This window comes from Ruditapes philippinarum, unplaced genomic scaffold (assembly GCF_026571515.1).
Source record: "Ruditapes philippinarum isolate M1 unplaced genomic scaffold, ASM2657151v2 ctg4671_1_1_1_1, whole genome shotgun sequence".
Lineage (NCBI taxonomy): Eukaryota > Metazoa > Mollusca > Bivalvia > Venerida > Veneridae > Ruditapes > Ruditapes philippinarum.
The window spans coordinates 18,789-46,744 of NW_026853290.1; the positions used below are offsets into that span (position 1 = coordinate 18,789).

At 34.0% G+C, this 27,956-nt stretch overlaps 2 protein-coding genes across 3 annotated transcripts; one reads left to right on the forward strand and one right to left on the reverse strand.

The window, feature by feature from the left end:
- The first annotated feature begins 250 nt into the window (after positions 1 to 250).
- LOC132736409 (snake venom metalloproteinase neuwiedase-like) lies at positions 251 to 26,753 on the forward strand. The gene is made up of 7 exons (XM_060723535.1): positions 251 to 363; positions 2,608 to 2,685; positions 5,143 to 5,285; positions 13,203 to 13,252; positions 13,653 to 13,791; positions 15,797 to 15,961; positions 26,665 to 26,753. The coding sequence occupies exons 2-7, from the start codon at positions 2,608 to 2,610 to the stop codon at positions 26,705 to 26,707; spliced, it is 618 nt and encodes a 205-aa protein (XP_060579518.1). The 5' UTR covers positions 251 to 363; the 3' UTR covers positions 26,708 to 26,753.
- LOC132736408 (uncharacterized) lies at positions 5,300 to 12,198 on the reverse strand. 2 transcript variants are annotated; one of them, XM_060723533.1, is made up of 4 exons: positions 11,359 to 12,198; positions 10,715 to 10,793; positions 10,443 to 10,549; positions 5,300 to 10,261 (listed from the first exon to the last, which is right to left on the reverse strand). In XM_060723533.1, exons 2-4 carry the CDS (start codon positions 10,717 to 10,719, stop codon positions 9,324 to 9,326), a joined length of 1,050 nt encoding a protein of 349 aa, XP_060579516.1. In that variant the 5' UTR covers positions 10,720 to 10,793; positions 11,359 to 12,198; the 3' UTR covers positions 5,300 to 9,323. The 2 variants fall into 2 exon arrangements, with proteins under 2 accessions (XP_060579516.1, XP_060579517.1); XM_060723534.1 differs by having other exon boundaries at positions 10,715 to 12,198.
- Positions 26,754 to 27,956: the final 1,203 nt, after the last annotated feature.

Consider the following 27,956-nt stretch of genomic DNA (forward strand, 5'->3'; position numbering starts at 1 on the left):
TGCTTTATTTGAACTTTGTGACTAGTCTTTGCTGCATGCATTTTATCTTCCAAGCAAAGATGGAAAGTTCTATTTAATTTATATCTAATGTTTTCATTCAGTAAAGAATAACTTTGTTGTTTTGTTCTACTTCTTGTATAAGAATAATTTTATTTATTCTCAATCATTTGTCATTTCTCGTCCGAATTAGATTAAAAATTTCCTTTTATATTGAAACCTTGGTTAACAAATAAAGAAACGCGCGGGATATCGATCTGTTTTCTCTCTGTTTTCAGGACATATGCTTTGACTGAAGGAGAAAACGACAGACAAACTGCCACTGTAAAAAGACTGTTACAACTAACCTCTTTTCTATTAAACGAGGTAATATCTGAATTCCGTATGTCTTTTTGACATGTCTCTTGGAAAAATTCTTTTATCATCATTGCATTGTCTGTGGCAATTCTTCGACAATTCACGCGTGCCGATTTTGCGACTCCACCGGGGCCGGGGGTATGTGATAAATAGAATATTAGATGCGTTCAAGTTCATTGCTGAATTTATTGAACACGTTGAATGAAATAATATGCTCGTCAGAGGCTCGCATAATAATATAATTTTATTCAACTCGTGCAATAAATTCAATATTGAACTTATACACATTCAATATTCTCTATATATTTCACCGAGTAAGTGCAAAAAGAAATATTTCACGAGTGGCACAGTGAACACTTTTTGTGTTCACGAAGTAAGATATATTTTGATCTTACACTAAAATAAACACATTTTCGTTTTATTATATGCAATATAGAAACGTTTAAAGAGACATTTTAACCTGATACTTAATGAAGTTGTGCCAAATAATAATACAACGTGACGTCGTTAAGTTGATTTCCAGAACTATGCATGCTGGTATTTCACTGAAACAACAGACATAAATCGAAAACAGAGAATGTATCAAATTGCTTATTTTACCGTTTCAAAAAGTGAAATATCAGTTTTATATTTCACTTATATATTTGTATAAACCACCCCAAAACATGTAATAATATGTTATAAAAATATTTTAATTTAGAAAATTCATTCATATGTAGTCCGAATAACTTAAATCTCTGTCAATGACTATTATTCCTTTTAAGGCAACTTCTTGTTGCTTCTGTCTATTCAACTTCCAAACTTGATGTTTAAAGCTGCAGATGAGCCAAAAAATGTCAAGAAAATTAAATATAATTGATGAAGGAAAATATTATTTGAATATATTATTTCGATTCTAACACGACATCAACTAATAAATACTGCCGTACCTAATATTAAGCTAAATTGCGTTTGAATTGTTTCCGTACTTATTTTCAGTGTGTCGCGTTTTTAGTGGTTAGGTCACATGCATAATGATAACGTCGCATGACTAAATATAGAACGTCAACAGTGATTTTATTGCATATTCTTATATTCCTGATGATTTTGTCAGACTCACTATAGACAAAGAAGAAAAAACCGGTGTACTGCTAATAAACCCTGGTTATGGACTACTTGTATTTGAGCCTCTTATGTTTTCTCCCTCTTTTAAATAGACTAGTTTACAAAGCCTTTTAAATCAACAATAAAAAACATTGTTACTAATATTTTCAGTTCTTATAATGTTTTCTATTTCATACAATAAAAAAATAAAATCTCACGTATAAATCCACAGATTTGATTCATATCAGTAAATAAATATTTTGTCACTCTTAAGCAGCGTAATGACGTCATCCTAAGTGCACAACTCATTCATAAACGCGTTAGAATGACATCATTTCAAGCATACAAGAATGATTAATCAAACACTGATCCAAACACAATACAATCCAGTCTGAGACGTAAGTTTTTATTTTAAAAACTTGCTTTTTTTTTTTAATTATTGTTTGTTTTATTATTTCTATATTTTAACAACAGAAGGATGCGATATCGAACAGCGTTATACGAAAATCAGCACCGGAAGTAATCTCCGCTTGAAAAAAATTACATTAGTGATCTTCCTTAATTTCTCTTGTTAGAATCGAAATAATATCTGTCTGAGCGGTGTTTATCGGCTATTTAACACCGGTTTTATCGTTTTGGTGCGAAAAAATTAACCACTCAGGCCTACGGCTTTCATGGTCAATTCCTACGTATGATAATCACCGCTTAGACCGATATTGATTCTTAAAGTGACTCCAATGAGGTTTAAAAGCCTAAAAACATAACATTAGAATTTCGTACATAAATGAACTTGGGCGTTTTTAACAGAAATATATGCAAAGATAGTTAAGAAATAGACTTTAAAATAAATCGAAAATCGTAGCTTTATGCTTTTCTTAGACTAATTTGAGTGAAAAGCGTTTAAACGCTTTCACTATGGGTTATTTTTTACAATTTAAATAATTATTCTGGAAAAATCGAAGTGCGTGAATGATCTGAAAGTTTGCATAAAGATTTGTGGTCTATACCTACATAAAATGGTACTTTTATCTGGAAAAAAATATTTTCAGTCCTATCATGTCAAAAAACCTCAGTGGTGTCCCTTTGAATAACACACACTTTTGGTTCTTCTATATTCAATAGGGAACAATGCGGGTCGTGTTAGAATTAGCAATATATTATATTTTTCAGATGGATCTACGATACCAAAGTATGACAGACTACTCGTATACAATATCCTGCGTTTTTGCTGGAATTTACATAGCTGATGTAAGTGGTCATAGGGAACTAACCGATTAACTCTTCGTGTTTTTTTTACATAGTTTAATAAATAACGACAATCTACAAATTGAAGCAGCCCTTACAAAAAAAAGAAACGAGTAAGACTTGTACGATATGATATTTAATTGCCTAAGTGACCAATAATCTTTATTGTTCTCTACTTAGATGAAATTAACCATAAAATCCTAAGCCAACACAAATTTTCAAATTAATTTATTTTCAGAGGCATTTGCAATTCATCCCTTTTGTGTGGCAGCGTGGCCGAGTGGTTAACGCGCTGGACTAGTCTTAGAATTGCTGACCGCTTTGGTTCAGACCCTGTCAAGGGCAAGCCGTTATTTCCTTGATCAAGAAACTTTAAATTCATTGCTTAGTACTGGTTGGTTCAAGGAACGGATTCGAGAGTGTTACTATAAGCTTATAGCTTTGAACACAATCGAACTAAAATAAATTTGTATAAACTAAATTATCCCTTTTGTGACATATTAAAAAGGGATGTTTCAAATGTTATTACATAAACACATTCATGTAAAATAACCCTGCCCTGTCTGATATTTGTAGTGTAACGATAACCTGGACATGTATAAGTTACCGGTAGGGAGTTAGCAGTGAGCAGTAGCAGTAGCAAATTCATAAAACGTGAAATTGGCAGTAGCAAAGCAGTAGCAGTAGCGCAGCAGTAGCAGTAGCACAACAGTTGCATTAGCAAAGTTATGAAACGTGAAGTAGGCATTAGCAGTAGCACAGCAGTATCAAAATTATAAAACGTGAAATCGGCAGTAGCACAGCAGTAGCAGTAGCACAGCAGTAGCAAAATTATAAAACGTGAAATTGGCAGTAGCACAGCAGTAGCAGTAGCACAGCAGTAGCAGTAGCAAAATTATAAAGCGTGAAGTTGACAGTAGCAGTAGCAAATTATAAAACGTGAAATTGGCAGTAGCATAAGCACAGCAATAGGAATAGCAAAATTATAAAGAGTGAAGTTGGCATTAGCAGTAGCAGTAGCAAATTATAAAACGTAAAATTGGCAGTAGCATAAGCACAGAAGTAGCAGTAGCGCAACAGAAGCAGTAGCAAAATTATAAAACGTGAAGTTAGCAGTAGCAGTGGCACTGCAGTAGCAATAGCAAAATTATAAAACGTGATGTGTGTCCGAGTGTCCGATAATCAGTCGCAGACCAAAGAAATGAACTCTGGCGTGTGCATAGAAGTAAAAAATGTCATAAACGCCATTGGCTATACAAAATTACTGAAAGTCTGCGAGTGTCACAGAATCTGGCAGGTCCTTAGAAGTCTGAATAGTCACTATCTGCATTGGTAGCAAAATTCCTTAAAGTCTGTGAGTATAAAACAAAGTCTCAGGCCAATGAAAAAGACACTTTAAGGTCCCTAGAAGTAAAAAATTCATTATTTCTATTGGCACCAAAATACCTGAAAGTCATCAAGTGCCTCAGACGTGCCTAGAAGTCGAACATGTCAATAAAGCATTGGCAACAATAAACCTTGGAACTCTGCAAGTGTTCCAGAATCAGTCTGCTACTGCTGTGCTACTACATATGCCAACTTCACGTTTTATAACTTTGCTACTGCTACTGCTGTGCCACTGTTACTGCCAAATTCACGTTTTATAATTTTGCTACTGCTACTGCTGTGCTTTTGCTTCGGCAAACTTCACGTTTTATAATTGTGCTACTGCTGTGCCACTGCTACTGCCAACTTCACGTTTTATAAATTTGCTACTGATGTGCTTCTGCTACTGCCAACTTCACGTTTTATAATTGTGCTACTACTACTCCTGGCACAGCAGTCAACTGCTTCTGTCAACTTCATGATTTATAATTTTGCTACTGCTGCTTAGTAGCTACTGCTACTGCTAACTTCACGTTTCCTACTACTGCTACTGCCTACTTCCTATCTGGAATTGTAATGCATATTCCCGCACAACCTGTGTCTGAGATATAATATATCTGCAAGTATCAAGCGATGCTCCTTCTGAAGATAGTCATTTCTCATACTGTAATAGTATGCATATGTGTCATATGCATCATATATCCGCAGGTATCAAGCGATGTGCCTTTCATAGCAAATTATGTATCATATTGTAATACATATTCCCGGGAATTATGTGTCACATGCATCATTAGCCGCAGGTATTACGCGATGCACCATTTGTAGAAAATCATGTCTTATATTGTTATGAATATTACCACACAGCATCTGTTATATGTATCATGCATCTGCGGGTATCAAGCGAAACCTTATATATTTGCAGAAAATCATGTCTTTTATTGTAATGACTATTACCACACATCATGTGTTTAATGTATCTTGTATCTGCGTGTATCAAGCGAAACACTTTTTGTTGAAAACCATGTCTCATATTGTAATGGATATTCCGACGCATCATGCGTTAAATGTATCTGTCACAGTATCATATATCCGCAGGATCCAAGCGATTCGCAGTTTGCAGAAGATCATGTCGTCAACGCCGGAGAAGCAAATGGTGACAATATACTACATGATTTCCTGAAATGGGGAGAGGCTTCATTACGTCATTTTAATTATGACCAAGCTACATTGCTGACAGGGTAAGGAAAGGTTTCTTCTTTTTTTCTCTTAAATTTATAGTCCAGGTATTTTAGCAGAAATAGGAGTCAAACCTTAAACAAATTCCTTCAGAAAATCTAATTGCTTTTTCATTGTCAGTACTGTATATTGAGCTACAGAAAAAAAGTCCTAAAAAAAAACATGAGCCAAACTTGAAAAAAATCAACTTTTAATAAGCTGTCTTTTAAAAAAATTTGAAACCTAAAAATATCACTTTTATGAAATATACGGGATTTTACAACAATACCAACACATTTTTGATATAAAAACTCGTAATATGTGTCCATAGAGATAACAAAACATTGATACGAATACTAAATGACTTAAAAAATATTTTATTACCTTTTAAGAGAAAAAAATAAGATATAAATGTACCCCACCCACCTTTTTTGCGTAGTATATACACTTCAGCTTATAACTGTCTCGACTAAATTATTTGGCTTATTTTTCATCCACTATAATTAAAACATTTGTAATGTATGTTATGCTTATTCTTAAACGTTTCTTACATTCAAAATTAACAGTCATGGTAAAAAAAGGATTTAAAAGGATTTAAGGCAACATAATCTAAAACAGGAATCAATTTTTGATCCAATATAAAAACTGAATTATAATATATCTATTATGTAGGAAACACTAATTTATAGCTTGCAATTACAGCTATCAGTCTTTAAAATAAGTATTGGTTCATGCACAATTACTCATTTAAGTCTTCTTCGAATGTTTCTACATTACTACAGTTTATTCCTTTGCAGTCACCACAGCTGGCAGAGCATTTGAGTCCGTGTTTGCGACATGTACACCGTTTAGTGTTACAATTTGCTTTACAGCTACATTTAATTATCTTTAACAGTCGTTCCGGTGCTGCAGGTAAATGTGTTTTGATTGGGGATAATTTATCATCTATTTTCAGCCAACCCCATTCGAGAGGATTGATATTATTGCCAATCCATGTCTGTGTTTGCAGGTATACTCTAAAACTATGGTATTTCGATGCTGCTTTAGTCGGAGGAAGAGTCTGTACCTGTACAAAAGTTGTACTGTTAGCTATCTTGTGTACAAATTTTTGATATCGTAATTTGTTTAAGCCTTCATGTTTCGTACCATTATATATATTAACCATGGTTTTTTTCTCCAGCAGCTTCAACATTAGCATGTGATGATGCACGAGAAAACACTTCAGCTTGTTCTTTTAACTCGACGTCATTGATTAATTTTTTCAAGAAAATGCCTTTTCCTATACCGTATATTCGCGATGTTGTATCACAACCGGTGAACGCATGTGCAAATGGCAAATGTCGACAATTTTCAGCTCCCAACACTGCTTTTTTTTCAATATGTCCCATATTTTTTTTCTTTTTTAATGTTTTTCTGGCGTCGGATTTAAAATAAATATTTTTATTATGTGTATCTGAATGGTAGCAAAGAAGGACAAGTATATCCGTGTCTTCCCAACAACAACAACAGGTTTTTCCGCAGCTAATTCTACTGCAGTAAGAGCTACTAAAAGATCAGCATCATCTGTAGCATTCCGTACCACACAATTTTTTTCTTTGAGATAACATCCGAGTAGGTTGATAAAATTTTGCTTGTTTTCATGATTGGTCAGAAAAGTTTCCTTTTTTGTTTTTGAATGGAGTTCTCCCATCAAAATTTATTTTCGGACCAATAACCCTTTTGCTCGCCGTAAATGCGTAACATCTTTTATCGAAGGCCCACTGATGTACCCATCGAAAATGACATGCGCTTGGCCGTAATTTCTCTCAACAAGATTTACATATTTCGAACATATTTGGTCAAAGGATTCTCCATAGTTCCAAGGTATTCTATGCACAAGAGACCCTCCATCTAAAACATAGTATGGATTATGCTCCGCTATACTATCAACACCACAAACCCCAAGTTCCCAAATTGCATTTGTCAAGTTAGGCTTTTGTGCTTCTCTTAAAAGCCCAGAAGAATCAAATAAAGCAGACGGATTAGCACAGAGTTCATATTCAAAAATTTCCTCAATGTTTTCCAAGGAGCTGTCGGACACTATAACTAAACGTTGAAAAAGTAACTGGGGATCAATATGGATTTCTTCACCATTAATCTTTAGACTGTTTTTTGTACTAAGAGTTACTGCTTGATTTGTACGTTTGAAAGTATAATCAGACACATTTTGGTTTTCCATTTCATTTAAAATTGTTTGACCAATCAGTTTTGCTTTGTCTACATTCACATTGGCATCGGCAACAGCCCCAGCTTCAATATTTCTTTAAACTAGGTTCGTCCGAGAAAGGATTTCGCTCATGTAGAAATTCAGATAAAGTGTGACGGTCAGCATTATCCCTGACAACTCTAGCTTCTGATGATTCTTTATGCTGTTCGTTTGTTTCAAATGTATTGCCTGTGAACTCTTGAATAGCATTATTCATATCAGCACATGCCGGCATAGAAAAGAAGCCATTGAGCTCTTTGAGACTCAGACATGCCACGACCACGAGTCATTCCACCAACAGATTTGACACTTCGCATAAGAACCTGTTCAATTATCAAGTCTGTAGATAGACCTGCCCAGTACCTGTCGCTGCGGCGTATGACATGATTTCCAACACTAAACTCCCTGTGTACATCTGGTTTGGTTTCTGTGATTTCGGACATCTGCTGAAGATATATATAACTTGATTTGAGATAAAGGTTGTGGCCAGCTGCTGCAAAATAAGGTAGCATATGTCTGATTACAGTAAGGTGGCCATTCCAGTTCCCCATTCTTTCAGCGGCTATAAATCGTTTTAGAATGTCCACCATGTCTATATATTGCAACTAAAGTTGTGAAGTTCTGCAATCTTTATACGACTTCTTTGCATTTTGGAAATCAAAGTGCATGCTTTTAATAAGATGGTTCTCATTTACTTCATCAGGCAATAACTCTTTTGACAAAACCTTTTCAAACAATTCTCTCACAGTGTCAACATCTACAGAATTAGCATGCTCATCAATGGGTTCGTTATTATTATTGTCATCACTATTGTCTTGTTAAAGTTGGGGGAATGCCTTCTCAATCAATAGGGTGTAAAGAACATCATGCACAAGGAAGTGCCCTCTCACGGCTCTACTTACTGCCTTCCCGGTGAGCATATGTCCAACTGTGTTTGCAGCATAAATAGTCCCGAGTATTTCTGCAAGTCCAGAGTTTTCCATTAATCTTCCAATGCTTCCCAAAAAGCTCATTTCAGTATGAAATCCACCTAGTCTAACAACAACATTCTTTATCTCACGTTCTTCGGATTCATTCATAATAATGTTTAACGCTTTCCAGTACAATGGTTGGTCAAACGTGATAACTGGTGTTGTGCTATGACTGCGACATTGAAGTGCTACAAATTTTAGAGTTGAGTATATGCATGACATATCACCTGGACTGATGTCGATCATTGGCATGAAAATAACCAAAGATTTTCCGGGGTGATTACCACTTTGTACCATTTGCATGATTCCTGACCATCCAGGAGATTGAAGACGAAGTGGACGTGCTAATTGAATAAGGAAGTCCAAACCTTTTGGAGGTTGATAAGTGTCATATACATCTACAAGTTTCTTAAATTTCAATAGCTCCATGGTGTTTAATGTTTGTTTATACTGGTGAATATTTATTTTCCCAACAGCTATGAGGTCTTCATTAGTTGTAGTTACTCTAGGAATGGCACGCTTATTTTCAATTACTGGAGTTACTGCTGCAATAATACCCATGCCGTGAAATGTATTGAAACCGTCAAGTGTCCCCGTGTTGTGATCAACATTGTCTGCTACAAATTGCATGAATTGATCACTCGATTTTTGTATAGTGGTTCCATAAACAGAAGCTGCACTAGTTTCAAACTTTTGAACTTCATGATATGAGGAACAAAATCCAAGAGTATGGAGTGTTTCTATAAGAAATTTTGACTCAAACTGATGATGCAGCTGTACGCCCAAACCTATTTGCAGGGGTGCAATAACTCCTTTTGGTATAGCAGCCTGTATAATAGCCTGACCTATAGAACATATCTTTTTTCAGATTTTTTACTGCTTACTAATTCTATTAATAGGAGCTGAAGGCTGTTGGGTAAGAATTTCATATTAAAATCAGACGACATTACTTCTGATGAGCTGGGATATATTTCTTTTTGATATTTATCTGATTTAATGTCGTTGAAAATAAGTTTTGCTGCAGTTTTGATTATCATTCTTTTTTCTGATTCACTATCATTTGTTCCATTTCTTCGGTAAAATGCATGTAAAATGGCATCAGCATTGCTTTGGAATGTGATAACATTATGCTTTCCATTAAATTCAGTTACTGTTACCCTTCCACCAAAATGCTCAATTACCCTTTTCTTCATATAAACAGTACTGTAAGCATTGTCTCCACAAAGTTCCCTCATCTTATCAACAAGATCTGATATAGTTGTTTGATCATTCACATTATTTTCAAAATCTTCAATTATTTTAAAGAAAGCACTTTCAGCACAAGGTTTGGTCGGTCTGCCTTTTTTAGCTTTACTGTTAACAAATTCAGGTGCTTGGTATTGTTTAGGAATGTTGTATCCAGATCTAAAGTTTGAACTGCATAATTGATGGTATCGTGCCTCAACAGCCGGCAGATCTTGTGCATATTCAATTCGTCCCAACACTGTATTTCCCCAATCATCCTGTCTCTTAGTACATACGTCTCTTATTGTATTTTGAAAGTCAAATGTTCGTACCGGGTAAGTATCAAATCCCCGTTTATTTCCTGCCCCGATTTTAGCATAAGAACCGCAAAATAAGCAATTCTTTTCAAAATCAAATTTTTTTTCAGATTTGTGTCGGGTTCTTGGACTTTGAGGTAACTCTGTTTCTGTTCTAGTTTGTCTTTTTTGATTTGGATGACAGTAGGTCCGTCTACATTCTAGATGAACAACATTTCCAGGAACAACAAACAACTTATCACCTGAAAAAAATAAACAACTAGTTAAACATTTTGACATTTTATTAAAATAAGATTTAATCTGAATATATTTACAGATGAATTAAAAAAGGGAATCAAATGTGATAAAAGAAAAATTATGCAATTCGTTAAAACCGTTACTCTAATATCTATTTGTAATGAAAATGCAAATTATTTGATTTACCCTTATTTAGGCTGGCTTTAGTTAGTCCCTCGCACCCCTTTGCTCCTAGTTTTGCTATTGGTTGATCGTCTGAGGTCATACAAATGACGCATTTAGGCGTTTCTCCACTAAAAGAAAATAAAATGTATATAAGATCATAGTAGTGTATAATTCGTGATACATTGCTTTTTAAAACAAGATGTAAATAACAATTGAGCACTATTTATCATTGGCAACATTTATATGTTTCAATCTTCACTAAAACACTATGATGAAATGGAAAATATTCTTACCTCATTGCTATATATCTCAGGGATTTGCAAATCTTTACTCTTGTGTTCAAACTACATGCCTGTATGGTACCAGATCTACCTGAATCAGTAAAAATTTAACGTAACTTCGTATGATTAAACTTTCTTTATTTACAATATGTCAACATAACTGCTTATAATAAATTCCTCTTATTTTTACACATGAAAGGAATGAATATCTAATTAAAACGAAAATATATTAAAAATGGTGTGAAATAACTGATCTGATGCTAAAAACAAGGCAATGCTACATAAAACTCTCAAAAAATACAATTGTTACAGAAAGTGAAAAAATGTCGACTTTTGTCGCTTATCCGCTTCCGTAGAAAAAAAAATGCATGACCTTGCCGCATTTTTGTTTCAAACTATTTTTTATATAAACCATGCATATAATTAAATATTTGAATAGTATTGTGATATTCTAGTTATTATGTATCATTTGAAACAAGTTTCGGCAGCTATTTAAAAGAAAATATCATTTATATTTTCTACAAGTCGCGGAAACAGGTTACACCATTTGTCATCTGCAAAACTTGTCTACTTCGATTTCGCCTGCGTGCATAAAATGACAAATATATTTTTAAGATTTTGTAAATACAACACAATGATGATGAAATGATACTTACCTCTAGTCTTGGTTTGGGTTTATCCTCTTAAAATGGAAATATAGTTCGGTTAAATTTTGTTTACGTCATACGGAAAATAACCGGAAGTCAAGCAAAGTCTAATAATCATAGGTATGGTGTACTATCGATGCCATTTTATTACAAGTGTTTTATGCTTAAATTTAAATCCGATTTACAGGAAATGTGTAAGGAATTTTTTTGAGGACTTTTTTTTGGTTATTTATAAGGTCTTAAGCTTTCATTTTATCAAGAAAAGTTTTCTGAAGGAATTAGTTTGAGGTTTAATTTCAAAATACCTAGCCTATTAAGAAAAAATATATCCCAAACAGTGATTTTATCGCTCAATAACATCACTGGAGTTCGGATGCGATGAATTATATCACGAGGGCGTAGCAAATATAATACTGCCGTGCGTGATATTAAAAGCTAAATTGCACCTGGGTTGCGTTTCACTAACGCACTTACGTTATCAGAAATCAAATTTGAACGTAACTGTTTGCGTAAACAGAACTTACGTTTTACTTTCGTTTCACTAAACTTTCTTAGCTACGCATTTGTGTAGGTTTAAACGTAAAGTAAGGCTCACTTACTGCTGGCGTTAGTTGCACGTTCTGTATGAAACGCATCTAATGTAAATTTACGTTTTGCATAATTCCAAATTTACGTAAAAAGATACGTTAAACTTACGTAAATTAAAATGTTAGTGAAACGCTCGTCTGGTTTGTTTCCGTACATATTATCAACAGTGATTTTATTGCATAATAACACACACTTTCGGAGGGAAAGATGCGGGTCGTGTTAGAATTTACAATATTTCATATATCAGTATCAGTATACATGTATAATAACAAATTTTTTTTTTAAATCAACCATAATTTTCATTCAAAATTTTGATGGTAAAAATAAAAAAACAAGATGACAAAAAAACAAAAAAAAACAACAAAAAAAAAAACAACAAAACGCAATTACTGATAGAAGGAGCCTTGTTGAAGAAGTTTGAAGGTAATGTAGAAATTAAATAGATTTATATGGGCTTGCTTTGACGCGCTTTCACGTATGACTTGTACATGCTCAGTATCTTGTAGTATTTTTGAATATTTTTTCAAACATACATTTTGAACAAATCCTTTCGTTCGGCTACGTCCTCGTGATATAATTCCTCACATCCGAACTCCAAACAGTGATGTTATTGAGCGATACAATCAGTTTGGGATATACTATTTCTAAATTATACTTAATATTGGTGCAAGTAATGTACTCGGTAGCTTGCACTTTATAGAACCGCCCCATGAATAAGCTCAATAAAACCGCGCTTGCAATATTTTCCATTTTGTCGTTTAAGACTTTCTTTATGGATTCTGTTTCTATATATTTCATCAATAACGCAAAGATTAATCCTAAAATATGTCAATTAAGCGACATTATTTACAATAGTATTGTTTTATCAAATAATTCATTACTCTTAAAAAAATATTATTAAATGCAAATGAAGGTCTATGTGTTATACTGTAAACCATTGAATGACAAATTTGGTTTTCAGGAGAAAAAATCATCATGTGGTCACAATTTCAGATTTGAATTAAATATGATAATAAATATTTACTAGAAGCGGTTTTTGTTAGTAAGTATAACACCGAAAGTTACACTTATGGACTTACAAAAAATTTAACTAAATTTCGATTATTTCAAGTAAAAAATTACAATATAATTAGGTTGTGTGTTGTCTGAAATAAATGCGGTCATGTTTGTGCTGGTTAACCCTAATTCGATAAGAAGTAAACAAATTCTAGTTCATAGTCTACTCATTTTTCTTGATATTTTGTTTTCTTTATATTTATATTAAGGTACGATATCGGATGGATGTATGGTAGTCAATTTGTGAAAGGTCTAGAAGGTATACACACTAATACATAATAAAATATTGATTTGTTTCAATTAAATCTTATCATTTTAGTGTTTCTCAACACAACTGTGAGATAACTGTTATATAACTATATATTAAAATACTCAAGTCCTGTTAACATTAATATAAGCAAATTAAGAAACAGATTGTTTCAGTTTTAAATGTTCGGAAATGGTTACACCGGTGCTTGGAGTCTGGGTGGTAGCATGATTTTACTATTTCCGTTCGTGAACAAGCTTACCAATTGTCAAACCGAGCCTGCAACTATTTTCAAATTGGGCATGTTGAGTGCTCTTTAAGGTTTTTAAGTTTTCTATTTCATAAATAAATATATCTGCTTATTCTTTTTTGAATGAATTTTCTTATAAAAAGTTATGATTCGTATTTTAAGGTGTTGCGTATATGCCGGGTTATGCAGACGGTGAAGTGACCATTCCCGCACTTTGTGGACCTTGGGGATATTCTGTCAATGAAATTACAAGTTTTAAACCGTCGATGGGAGTAATTGTCGCACATGAGCTTGGACATAAGTAAGTTAATTACACTGTAACTTGTTGTTTTTAGCTATTAGGATCACTCTTCGTCCGTCGTCTGTCGTCCGTCATAAGTCGTCCGTCGTACGTCGTCCGTTGTCCGTTCACACTTTTAAAACGACATCTCCTCTGAAACCATAAGGTAGATCATAATGAAACTTCACAGGGATGTTCCATGTGTGAAGCCTTAACAAAGTTGTTCAAAGAATTCCATTCCATGCAGAACTCTGGTTGCCATGGCAACCAAAAGAAAAAACTTCAAATATCTTCTCTAATAAACCCAAAGAGCTAGAGCTTAGATATTTGGCATGAAACATCTTCTAGTGAGTATCTACCAAGTTTGTTCAAATAAAAGCCCTGGGGTCAAAATTGGCCCCGCCCCAGGGGGTCATTGATTTTCCCTATATGCATATAGTAAAAACTTAAAAAATCTTCTTTTAAAGAACCCAAAGAGCCAGAGCTAAGAAATTTAGTATAAAACATCTTCTAATGGGTGGCTAACAAGTTTGTTCAAATAAAAGCCCTGGGGTCAAAATTGGCCCCGCCCCGGGGGTCATTGATTTTCCCCATATGCATATAGTAAAAACTTAAAAAATCTTCTTTTAAAGAACCCAAAGAGCTAGAGCTAAGATATTAAGCATGAAACTTGTTCTAATGGATGTCTACCAAGTTTGTTAAAATTAGAGCCCTGGGGTGAAAATTGGCACCGCCCCGGGGGTCATTGATTTTCCTTATATGTGTATAGCAAAAACTTAAAAAAAATCTTTAAAAATCCGAATAGCTAGAGTTCAGATATTAAGCATGAAACATTTCCTAGTAAGTGTCTACAAAGATTGTTCAAATAAAAGCCCTTGGGTCCAAACTGGCCCTGCCCCAGGTGTGTCATTGTTTTTAACTATATGTGTAAAGAAAAAACTTGACCAGCTAGACCTTAGATGTTAGCATGAAACATCTTCTAATTGGTGTCTACCAAGTTTGTTCAAATAAAAGCCCTGGGGTTTAAACTGGCCCCGCTACGGGGGCCTATATACAGGTGAGCGACTTCAGGGCCATCATGGCCCTCTTGTTTTTTTTTTTGTTAGCATTTTGTAGAAAGTGATAAGTTAAAGGATTCCGTCGCAGTCAAGTGATACAGTGTCTTTAAGAACCGCACTAAATGTAACTCAGCTTTTTTTGTTCATATCAGACTGGATTATCTACTGTTTAAACCGGTGCTAGAAAATCCTGTCTTTCACCCCATGTAAGATAAGTCACGAGCTTTAAATGACGGCATATCCGCGTGCCTTTTTGAATTATTTGCGAAGTTGTAAGTTCATACGCTACTATAAGAAAAAAAGGACGTAATGAGAATATCAGTTTTCGTAATTTCTGTTCTGAAAGTATTTGATATGTAATATGCAAGAAAAAGAATCAAACACCGGCTGTCGGTACAGACGGGAATATCTAGCTCTCGGGTAACTATTTAGCAGAAACACGGCCGAGCCTCGTTACCGCCGTAAACAGTCACCCTCGAGCTAGATATTCCTGTCTGGTAGCCGGTGCAAGATTTATATAATCTGGTCGTTTTGTTTGTTACGTGAAAATTTCAAAAAAATGTTAACTACGAAACTGAGAGGTCAATATTAGCAAGTGTTCATTTGGACGCTTATTGAGTGCCGCTTCCCCTTTGTTTGTTATGATATCAAGATCAGATAACTCTTTACATGTTTAGTTGTTCAGTTAATGGTTGCTTCCCTTTACTTGATATCCATTTATGCTATGTTATATTTATGATCATACTTCTCTGATACCTAGGCATTCTCACTTGAGCTCTGGTCTTACAATGTAACAACATATATAAAATGGTTATAATGGTTATAATAAATAGTAGAATCGTTTGAATCTTGTTATCATCCATGCAACATAACATTGTTGAACATTGCATATTTCATTGAGTGGTCAGCTACATACTTTATTTCATTGTTTAATATTTTTCTCATTAATCGTTTCGTTTCGGTTTCAGTTTCGGATCAAAACATGATGGTGATACAAATAGCTGTATCAATGGATATGTCATGTTACAAAATTTTGCCATTACCGATGATTTATCAAGGAACCAAAAAATCTGGCAGTTTTCGTCTTGTTCACAGACATATTTTGACACTTATATCACCGATTTGAATCATGCGTAAGTTTAAAGTTTAATTAGTGGTGAATATGATAAATTATCTTTATTTCATGCTTTCAAGTGTTTTACTGTTACATATCAGATGATAATATTCTGATAAAGCACTAGTGAAATTATAAGATATAATTTTCACTGTAGTCGGACTATATATATATAATGTGTGTGTGTGTGTGTGTGTGTGTGTGTGTGTGTGTGTGTGAATGCGGATGAAAAGTATATTATGACTAATTGGATTAACAGGTAAAATAAATGCCGTCATAAAGAAAGTGGATGTCATCATACATCATATTAAAAATGAGAGAAAGTTTAACAGAACTATATTTCAAAATTGATGATGTGACGTCATGATGTGATGACTTCATAAAGCAAAATACACGACGTTACGCGGCAAAATCAGTAAAAAAATATCTAAAGGCACTTAAAAAGCATAAATAAAAGGAACATTTATTTGTTTTACATATAATATAATAGAGGATATTTGTTTAGTTCAGTGTAAGATCGGAATATATTTCACTGAGTGACTGAGAGTGGGCACCAAAAGGTATATTGAAAATGAACTTTTGGTGTTCACAAGGTGAAATATATTTCGATCTTACACTAAACTAAACAATTTTTTTTTTATTACATGCAAAGAAACGTTTTAATAAGACATTAAACCTAATACTGAATGAAAAGCGCGCCAAATAATAATACAATGTGACGTCATTTACGACGTCACGTCATTAAGTTGGTACCCAGTACTGTGCACGCTGGTATTTCACTGAAACAACTTAAGGTGACAACGGAGTCAATTATTACTGAAAATACCTAAAATGAGATTCTTTGCTTAGTAGATTTATCAACCTTTTCTGAACACATTCGTGATTTAATTTTGGAAGCAGTTAGTCCAAAAAATGTGTTTTTAAACGTTTTAAAACGGTACCTGTACCATTTTTATCTGCTATTCGCGTAACCTGTCAATTATCGATAACGCTCCGCCCCCTGTTGAGGCATCAATGAGGGAAATCGGTAGTTCCATATATCCGTGAATTACCCGTCCATACTGGTCCATACTACTCGTAATTCATGTATCGTACAAATACCGTACATCTTTTATGAATATCGTCTACCTTTTATTAAGAATTTTTAAAAAATAAGAAATTGACGGCCAATGTACGTAACATAATGTATGAAACATAAATAATTAAGAATAGCAGCAAATCGCACGACCACGGGTTGATTTAAAATATAGTTGCTAAAATATCCATAATGTGTGAAAATAATTTGTCTGTCCCGTTAATCTGATAGATATTACATTGAGTTTATGGACTTTTGTACGGATTCATCGGCTTGCTTTACATTCAACCGCGTTTTCTAACAATGTCAAATAAAACAACAACAAAAACAGACAACATTTTTTATGTGAACGCCTATATGACTTGTGGTAAGGTGTCCCTGACAAATTTCTAAACCATTTTAGATTGTTTAAGGATGATCATTTCTCTATGAATCAATAAAAAAATATATTAATATATACTATCAGTGAATGCTCTGAATAAATTTTTCGCCAGTAAATCGAACACAGTACTAATAAACCTGGGACAAAGTATGGAATTTATTGTATATCCCAGTAGAAACTGGATATTTATGCCGTGCATAGATGATTTTCATGATAAAAGAAGTCATAAAGGTCAGATCATAATGATCGAGTGATACCTTTTATTTCTATTATAATATGTCAAACATTTATTTCAATTTGGAGGAAGAAATATATAATATCTCGTTTTTATTTTTACATTTACCATGGACTTTAAAAGACCATCAGAAGCTCAGTTGTTTGTTATTTTAATTTATATCTTAACGGAATTTCATACACGAATACACAGACAGAGTGACGCTGGTATAATATAATAATAATGCTGATGATAATAATAATAATCTTCAAAAGTGAAACAATTAAATACCCCGCTAGCGGTGCGCAAATACGTTCCATTTCCCCCCCCCCCCACCGAGTGCCTCAAATTTTACCGAAAGTCACGTGACATGTGCGACCGACAGTAAATCACGTTAAGATTTGAAGAAATTTCTGTTATAAACTGATATTAATCAGCAACTTTTTAATTGGTCAGATGTCACTGGGTCATAAAATGTTGTTAGAGTATGTTAGCGCAACTTGTGACCCTCTCTGGTGCGATATTTGTGTATTATGCATTTATTTAGCGTGAAACGTAGGGGTCCGAGAGAGAACAGCCGATTTATGACACTTCGTTTTGATGCGGGTCGGACTAACTTTGAATCGGCATAACTTTTTTTAATAATCAAGCAATTAACATGCGGTTTAAAGCACATGAAAGGGAATTTATTTACGGAGGGAACCGTGTCAGGGATTTTTGTTTGCTCAATCAGCGACTTAATTATCTTTAATTACGTAATATGTATGGTGAAAAAAGTCGCATAAAATGTTTGACGTTACGTAATATTTTTTTGAGAAAAGATAGAAAAAATTTGAGACACGGTTCCCCAGATATTATAAGTATGTTTATTTTCCAAAAGTTTGATGACAAAAAAATAAAAAATGACTTTGATATGACGATTTAAAATTTTAGGATTTTTATTAAAAATCAATCATTTACAAAGGCATTTTTTTCAAATATGTTATTTTTTATGTTGATCAACGACATTTAATGCACAAAGATTAAATAAATAACAATTATTACTAAAATAAGTTGGTTTAAATGACATTTATGTGAGTACCACGGAAAGTGTCTGTTGTCACCTTAAGGGGCTTAAATTCAAAACAGTGAAATTATCAAAGTGGTAATTTCACTGTTTCAAACAGTGAAATAACCAATTTTATATCACTGATATATTTCTATAAACCACCGAAAAGCATGTAATAAAAGAGGATATTTTTTTCGTTTGAGAGAAATATGGAATATATTTTCACGAAACATAATAAAATGCCACATATTTTTACGAACCGGGACGGCATTTTATCATGTTGAGTGAATATATATACCATATTTCACGAAAAACTAAACAATAACCTTTTTATTTAATTTCATTATAAAAGCAAAAAAATATGACCCCCTTGCTTGCATCGCAACTGCAATTGTACAGCGCGCAGTAATATATTACTTATAGGTGCCTTTTGATTTGCACGCGATATTTGGCGCTACATTGTGACGTCACATTAACAACTCTTTAAACGTCTGTACAGCGTTAAAGCAGCTGACCTCCAGAAGATTGCAGAAAAACTGCCGTCTTGCTAATATTTCAAAATCCTCCCTCAAAAACATTATATAGTTGAAAGAAATCGAAATGACAATTCAGAATGTTCATATTTTAACATTATTGCTCTGAAAACAAACAGTTTGCTTTTCTACCAACGGAAAATACCTTCCTTTATTATACCACGGAATTCTTTCATACGTTTTTTTTTCTAGTATCACGTGGTCGCACAGGACAATATTGCGACCTGTGTTCCGGAACGCAAGGAATCCGGGATTTTATCAAACATATAGGGATACGAATAACTGCTTTTGTTTTTATATTTCGAGTTATTCATATAAATATAATTGATAAATTAGTTTATATATATAATGACCAATATCGATTTAACTTTAAGCTTGAAATGTGATAGGGGCCTACTTAATGACGAAAATAGATAAACGATCCCGGGCATACCGGATACCGGGATTTTTCCGGACCACTGTTGTGACACGTGACTGCGTTAAATGAATTATCTTATCCTATTTATATTGGCTACGGCGTTTTGTTTTTGAACACTTTTCCAAGGAAATTGCTGATCGACGTAGATCTCATCTTCCAAAATTAAATCAGGTAAAATGTGTAGAAACACGTCAGGATATGTGTACGACAAAAAAATTATAAACGACTTATTCGAAAGAAAAAGCGTGCGTTCGAAGCAGCAAAATGCCATCAAATAGTTAATTACATTCTTCTAAGCCCAAAGACTTCTGGCGCTTGTTTAACAAAAAGAAACATAATCATGCCCGTTCTATCGATTTGGATGATGTTTTTTAACTATTTTTCGTTGTTGCAGGAAGATCTTGTAACTGAGAATGATTTAGAATCTGATACGTTCTATAATAATAATGATCACGATTTTAACGATACGTCATGTAATTTCACTGAACTGGATTGTCCTATTACATTTGCTAAAGTTGAGTTTGCAATTCGCGGGTTAAAAACTAGCAAATCATGTGCGGGTGATAACTTAATAAACAAACTGTTGATATTTTGAAGTAGTATCTGGTCGATATTTAAATACTGGTCATTTCCCTGCACAGTGGACAAATGGTATTTTAGTACCATTATTTAAGAAAAATGATTCTTCTGACGTAAACAATTACATAGGAATCACTCTAGTAAGCTGTTTTTCTAAAATATTTACGAGCGTAGTTAACAAGCGTTTAAGCGTATGGATAAATGATAATAACATATTCAGTGATGCGCCGGTCGGTTTTATGTCTGGAAGATCAACTGTCGACGCAATTTTTATATTGAATGCTGTTGTAAATAAAGTTTTGAATGATAAAGGTAGATTATATTGTTGTTGTATCGACTTAAAGAAGGCTTTTGACAGTGTTAATTGTAGTAATTTGTGGTATAAACTATATTAAACTAAGAATCAATGGCAAATTACTTAGGATAATCAAAATATGCATACCTTAAAACATGTATCAAGGGATGTTACTCTTTCTCTGATTATTTTGAATGCGTGGTCGGTCTAAAGCAAGGTGAGGTTCTCTCCCCTGTTTTATTTTCTCTTTTTTTAGAAGATCTTGAACTTTTTCTGAATGATGACCCCTCGTGTGTTTTAAATATTGATGAAAGCCTGCTAGTCATTATGTTGTTTGCTGATGACATGGTGTTTTTTGGTAATACTCCCGTTGATCTTCAATGCAAGCTCGACTTGTTAAAATTATATTGTGATCGCTGGGGTCTTATTGTCAATACTGAAAAAAACTAAGATTGTGGTTTTCCGTAAGCGAAGTAATATAAGACCCGACGAGCAATGGCATTACGCGAACTCCTCTCTTGAAGTTGTCGATAATTTTAATTTCCTGGGTACTGTGTTTTCTGAGAACAGTTCTTTTAAAGTGAACCAAGACGCACTAATTTGTAAAGGCTTAAAGGCTTTAAATGTACTGTTGATTAATTAAAAGAATTTAACTATCGCGCCTTCAATTCAATGTCAACTGTTTGACGCTTTTGTAGGCTCGATCCTTAACTATGCTTGTGAAATTTGGGCTATGGTACTTTTTATAATATTGAGAAAGTCCATCTCAATTTTTGCAGGCGTGTCTTAAATGTGAAGACATATACACTATAGTAAACTAGCTATTTATAGCGAACTTTGACGCTATCCACTTTTTTGTCAATCGGTATTGTCGTATTATTAAGTTTTGGTGCAATCTTGTGCAAAGTAAAAACATTATTTCAAACTACATTTATGCAGACATGTTGAATCAACTAAATAAAGGTAAATCTAATTGACTTGTATATGTTAAAAAGTTACCAGACAGACTAGACATAGTTTTTACACTATGTTTGTATAACGCTAATGACGTCACGTCAAAATATATGCACGGCCGTGCAAAACCATATTTACAGAGTCGCAAAAACGGCACGGGTGTGTGATAAAGCACCATATTTCATAGGTAAATTTAAATAAGATTGAAATAACCCACTCGTGAACACCAGCTATAATATTTTCACTCTTGAAAATATTGCATCTGGTGTTCAACCAGTGAAATATATTTTAATCTTATTTGCAAAACAAACAATTCCAACACTCACGTGATTTTGTCACTATAGACAAAGAAGGAAAAAAAAACCACCAATAAACACCGGTTCGGGACTACTTGTATATGCGCTGTTATATTTTCACCCTCGAGTGTATAGTTTACAAGGCATTTTAAAGCAAAAATAAAAAAACATTTTTATTTATATTTTCAGTTTGTATAATGTTTCCTTTTCATACAATACCTAAATAATATCTCACATACACTAACGCCACATATTTGATCCATATCAGTTAATAAATATTTTGATAAAACGGCGCCAATCCGTAAGCAGCGTAATGACGTCATCCTTAACAAGCTGACGTTATTTCATACATACAAGAATGATTAATGGGATACTGATGTAAACACAATACGACGGAAGTTTTTATTGTTCAAAACTTGATAAAATAACGTCTTTTTCTTATTGTTTCTTTTGTTTGATAATTTCTATATCTTCGCAACAGTAGGGTGCGAAAATCGAACAGCGTTATACGAAAATCGGCACCGGAAGTTATTTCCGCTTGAAAAATAACATTAGTGATTTTCCTTATTTTATCGTATTAGAATCGAAATTACATCGGCCGGAGAGGTGTATGTCGGCTATTTAACACCGGTTTTGTCGTTTTGATGCGACAAAATTAACCACTCAGGCCTACGGCCTTCGTGGTCAATTCCTACGCATCAAAACTCCAAACCGATGTTAAATAGCCGATTTACACCTCTCCGGTCGATGTTATTTCTCAAATATCCTCTGTGTGTTTTTAAAAAGAGCAAAAGCTTCTGAAACTTCAATTTAAGAAATAATATATCACAAGCAGTGATTGTATTGCGCAAGAAAATCACTGTTTGGAGTTTGGATGCGAGTAATTATATCTTGAGGACGTAGCCCGAGTGACATAATGATGCGCATCCGAACGACAAATTGTGATTTTTTTCAAGCAATAAATTCACCGATTTGAATATATTATTTCGATTCTAACACGAGATCAACAAATAAATGCTGCCTTAACTGATATAAAGCTAAATTGTGCCTGATTGTTTCCGTACTCCGCGTCACATGCATATAATGATTACGTCACATGTCTAAATATAAAACGTCAACAGTGGTTTTTAATAATTGCATAATAACACACACTTTCTGTTCTATATTCAATATGGAAAAATGCGGGTTGTGTTAGAATTCTTAATTTAACACCGGTTTGTAGTTTTAATGCACGAAGGCCGTAGTCCTGAGTGGTTACTTTTTTCGCATCAAAACGACATTATAGCCGATAAACACCATTCAGATCGATATCATTTCGATTCTAAGAAGACAAAATAAGGAAGATCATTTTGATTTTTTTCAATCGATTACTTTCGGTGCCAATTTTCGTATATTTCGCTGTTTGATTTGAGTGAGACTTAAAAGGATTGGAGTACCACACTAAATACCGTATTCCGGTATATACCGGACAAGACGCTTGAATTATTAAATGTTGATATCTCGCCTTTTCACCTTAAAGAATGAACTTAAGTACGTTTTCGGAAGTTTTTATATCTGTAGACAAATAGGCAAAAAAGAAACTGTTCAATAGAATTTCTTTGAACTTTGCATGTTGTTAGAATATGATAAAAGAAACATTTTAAGCGAAAAAACAATGGGATCACCGTTCTCGTTTAAGTAGACTAATTATAGTTACAACGCCCTGTCAGGTTTGCCGAACGCAAACGTTATTACTTCTTGCATATCAGACAGGATCATCTACCCTTTGCACCTGTATTACACCCTCATGTAAGACCAGTCGCCTGCTTAAAATGACGCCATTGTCGTGCGCCTTTTATTAATGAATTTCGTTCTTAGGATGAGGTCATTTTACCGGTTTGAATTTTGTAAGCTCATACGGTACTATAAGAAAAAAGTGCGTAATGAGAATATCAGTTTTCGTAATTTCTGTTCTGAAATAATTGATATGTAATATGCAAGAAAAAGAAGCAAACACAGGCTGTCGTCACAGACAGGAATATCTAGCTCTAGGGTGGCTGTTTAGCGGAATTTAGGCCGAGCCTCGTTACCGCCTCGAGCTAAATATTCCGGTCTTTACCGTTAGTCGGTGTAAGATCCTTATAGTATTCGGCCTTGAGGCCAATAAATTGTTATTTTTTACAGTCAAAAGATTGAAATGAAGATATGTTCTATGTAGAATATTCAAGTTTTTTTTTCTATAAATACATGATTAAATTTCATCGAGTAGTATGACAAAAATATATCATGAGTTAGCACAAAATGAAAACAAATCTGTATTGATAAAAAATGACTTGGATTTTCTGTTTATTATGTAGAGGATATTTGTTTAGTTTGTGTAAGATCGGAATATATTTCACCGAGTGAACACCAAAAAATATATTTCACGAGTGGCGCAGCCACGAGTGAAATATGAACTTTTGATGTTCACGAGGTGACATATATTTCGATCTTAGGCTATATTAAACAAATTTTCTTTTTATTATGTGCAAAATAACGATTAAAAAGACGTTTTAACATCATGCTAAATGAAAAGTTCGGCAAATAATGATACAACGTGACGTCATTTACGACGTTACGTCAGTAAGCTTGTTTCCAGTACTATGCACGCTGGTATTTCACTGAAACAACTTAACGGGCTTTAATTCAAAATTGATAATTTCACTGTTTCAAACAGTGAAATAATATTTTTATTGCACTTATTTATTCTATAAACTACCAAAAGCATGATATAAATGATTTTTTAATCTTTTTTGAGTCCCCACCATAGAGGGCATTTAGATATACCTTTGTCAGTCTGTCCCTTCAATCCGGAAATTCTTTCTGAGTTGATATTTTTGGTTTTTTTTATATGTCCGAAAGAATTTCGGGCATATTATGTTATACACCCTGGCGTCCGTCCGTCCATCCGTCAATTAGCAATTCTGGAGAATAACTTAAGTTCCATTTGGCCCACAATATTCAACCTTCATATCATGATTGTTCAAATTGGTTAAAAGACCCCTATTAATTTGGGGTCACCAGGTCAAAGGTCAAGGTCAATATTCCTTTAAAACTGAAAACAGTTTCCGGAGCATAACTTAAGTTCCATTTGACCCACAGTGTTCAAGGTTCATAGGTTGATTGTTCATATTAGGTAAACAACGTCTATTGATTTTGGGGTCACAAGGTCAAAGGTCAAGGTCACTATTACCTAAAAACTTAAAAATAGTTTCCGGAATATATCTAAAGTTTAATTTGGCACACAGTGCTCAAACTTCATAGGATGATATTTGTCTATATTTGAAAAAAAGCCCCTATTGATTTTTGGGTCACAAGGTCAAAGATCAAGGTCATTTTAACTTCAAAACTGAAAATAACTCCAAATAGCTCCATTTGGCCCACAATGATCAAACTTCATATGATGATTTTCCGTATTGGGCAGAAGACCCCTATTGATTTTGGGTTCACAAGGTGAAAAGTCAGGGTCACTATTACCTTTAAACTGAAAAAAGTTTCTTGAGCATAACTAAGGTTTCATTTGGCCCACAATATTCTTATTTCATTGGAGGATTGCTATTTGAAGGAGGTAATACTTTATTTAATTCCCATGTCTTACAAATGCTTCATCCTTAGCTTAAAAAACACATTTTCGGGCATATTAATTTGCTCCGCTTACGGGGATTGCCTTGTTTTTATTGGATCTTGTTTATTCTACAAAACCTTCAAGCAAACGGGTATTTGCACCCCATAGGCAACCCCTTTTTCTCCACAAAAACAAGTCTGTACGGGAATGAACTTGGATGTCTATCCCATAATGTCACTTAAGTTCATGGGGACGTACGTACGTCCGTTTTTATGTTGTGTCGCACGTAGCTCAAAAAGTATTTGACTTACAGTCATGAAACTTTACAGGAATATTGGTAAGCATGTGTAGTTGTGTGCACCTGAGTGTTTGCATGTGTATTTATTTAGTATTTGTAGAGTTATACAAAAATTGCAATTTTCAACTTGTGTCGCACGTAGCTCAAAAAATATTTGACCTCCGAACATGAACTTTTACAGAAATGTTGCTCAAAATGCAAAGTTGTGCACCTGGTGTTTCACTTGTGGAATAATTATGTTATTGACTTAGTAAAAAATTCAATTTTTCAATTTTTGTGTCGTGGGCGATAAGCTCCCAAAAGTTTTTTTAAACATAGGGTCTTTTTTTGGGGTCAGGGCATTGTGTAGATGTTGCACCCTAGGGGATTTGCCTGTAGGAGTTAGGTCAGGTAATTTGTAAGAGTTATGCCCTTAACTAATGTTTAAAAATTGCAATTTTCAATTTTGTGTCACGCGTAGCTCAAAATGACCTAGAGTTTCCATGAACCTGATTCAGCATTGTTGAAGTTATGGGCACCTCAGGCCGTTATTCCTTAAAGAATCTTAAGTGAAAAATTTCCCTATATCTCCAACATTTTTCCCCCTTGTTCCCAAATGGTATTTGATCGGTGTCTTGATAAGTTTCCAAGAATGTCCGGTCAGCATGTGTTAGATTAATGCACCTTGGGGTGTGCTTGTGAATTTATTCAAGTGTTTGTAGAGTTTTTTGTTTTGACTTAGTAAAATATTTTCAGTTTCTAACTTACGGTCGCGTGTAGCCCAAAATATATTTGGACCTATAGTCAGTAGATTAACAACAGTGGAAGTTTGGGCGGCACCATGTCTTGTGGATACATTATTTCAATTTGAAATACGTCCTATAAATTTTGTGTATTGGCTGAATTAAGAAGAAAAGTAGTCAGGCAAGACATCAGTTAAAAATACGAAAAAATATGTTTTCTCTGCATTGAGAAATACGGGAAATAAAAACCGTATTTTATTTTCAATATCTAACAAATTGCTTTACAAGAATATAATAAATTTATTCATTTTTGTTTACTTAAAAGCTCTAAAAACTGTATGACTGCAAGAAACAGCGACAGGCAATGATGACCTTGACCCTTATGCAAATGACCTTGCAGGTCAAGTTTACGATTCCTGACACCCCAATGTGGATGGTGGCAGGAAAGGATTCATTTTTGTACAGGGTAAGGATACTTCTGATGTCATTTTTATAAGGATGTCAACATTAACAAGATTATTTATCATGCCCATTTTGAAGACAAAATGGTATAGTTTGCTTGCAATTGTCGGTCGATCGACGCTTTGACCTCTTCGTTTCTGTTCAACATTGCGATCATCCTTAAGACTGTCTAGGATTATCAACTATATTTAAGTATAGGACACATAATATTACAGTTACCTTGATTATGAAAACCGACTCCGCTCATCAACTTTGTGAAACCATTTAGACCCATAGCCATTAGAAATTCTTAACAGGATTATTAAGAAGATCCTTCTTGTTTCTAAGCGTCAGTATCTACAGGTCAAGGTCTCTTTAATGTGGAATTTAAAGCCACATTTTGTTTCAGATATTAATTTTCACTTCTTATGAAAGATCAAACTTGAAGTTCTATATGTTAAATTAAAATGGTTTTTAAAGTATGTTTCGATGCTTGTTTACATGCAGAAAGTTGCGATAAATTTGAGGTTATTTTTCATATGAGGAGCAAAATGCAAACATAGTAGTAATTTGTCTTCCATACAAAAATATAACTGTACTTATTGACAAAAAGCACAAGATGAAAAATTTGATTAAGGTAATAGGCCACCGGGTAACCTTTTTCACCAACAATAAAAAGTTTTGATGAATAAAAATAATAGCATTCTGAGGTATAATTGGCCTTTAATGTGAAAAACATTCAATACGTAATCATTTGATCCACAACCTTCAAACTTTAAAGGATGGTCATATACTTAAAGTAAAAGAGCCATGCTGTTTCTTTGTACTAAGCTGTGTTGAACTCATATATTCACAACAAACGAATTCGTCACACAGTGTGAAAAAATTCGCTCGAATTCCTAACAGGTTGTGTCTAAGTTCGTACGAATTTGGGGCACATATTTTGTGAAATTATTCGCGCTCAGCAACTTTACCAACCCATCCCCCCCGCCCCGAAAGGCAGAAAACGAATTCGTCACGTGTTTTAAGAAAAATAAAAAGCGATTGTTTAAAATATTGTCAATCGGGTAATTTTTTTGCACATTTCACAGTTAATATCACAAAGTAAGATCGCAGGTAGATTGTTTATCGATCGCGAAACCGATAAAATACCGTGAAAGTGCGTTGTCCGTGTAA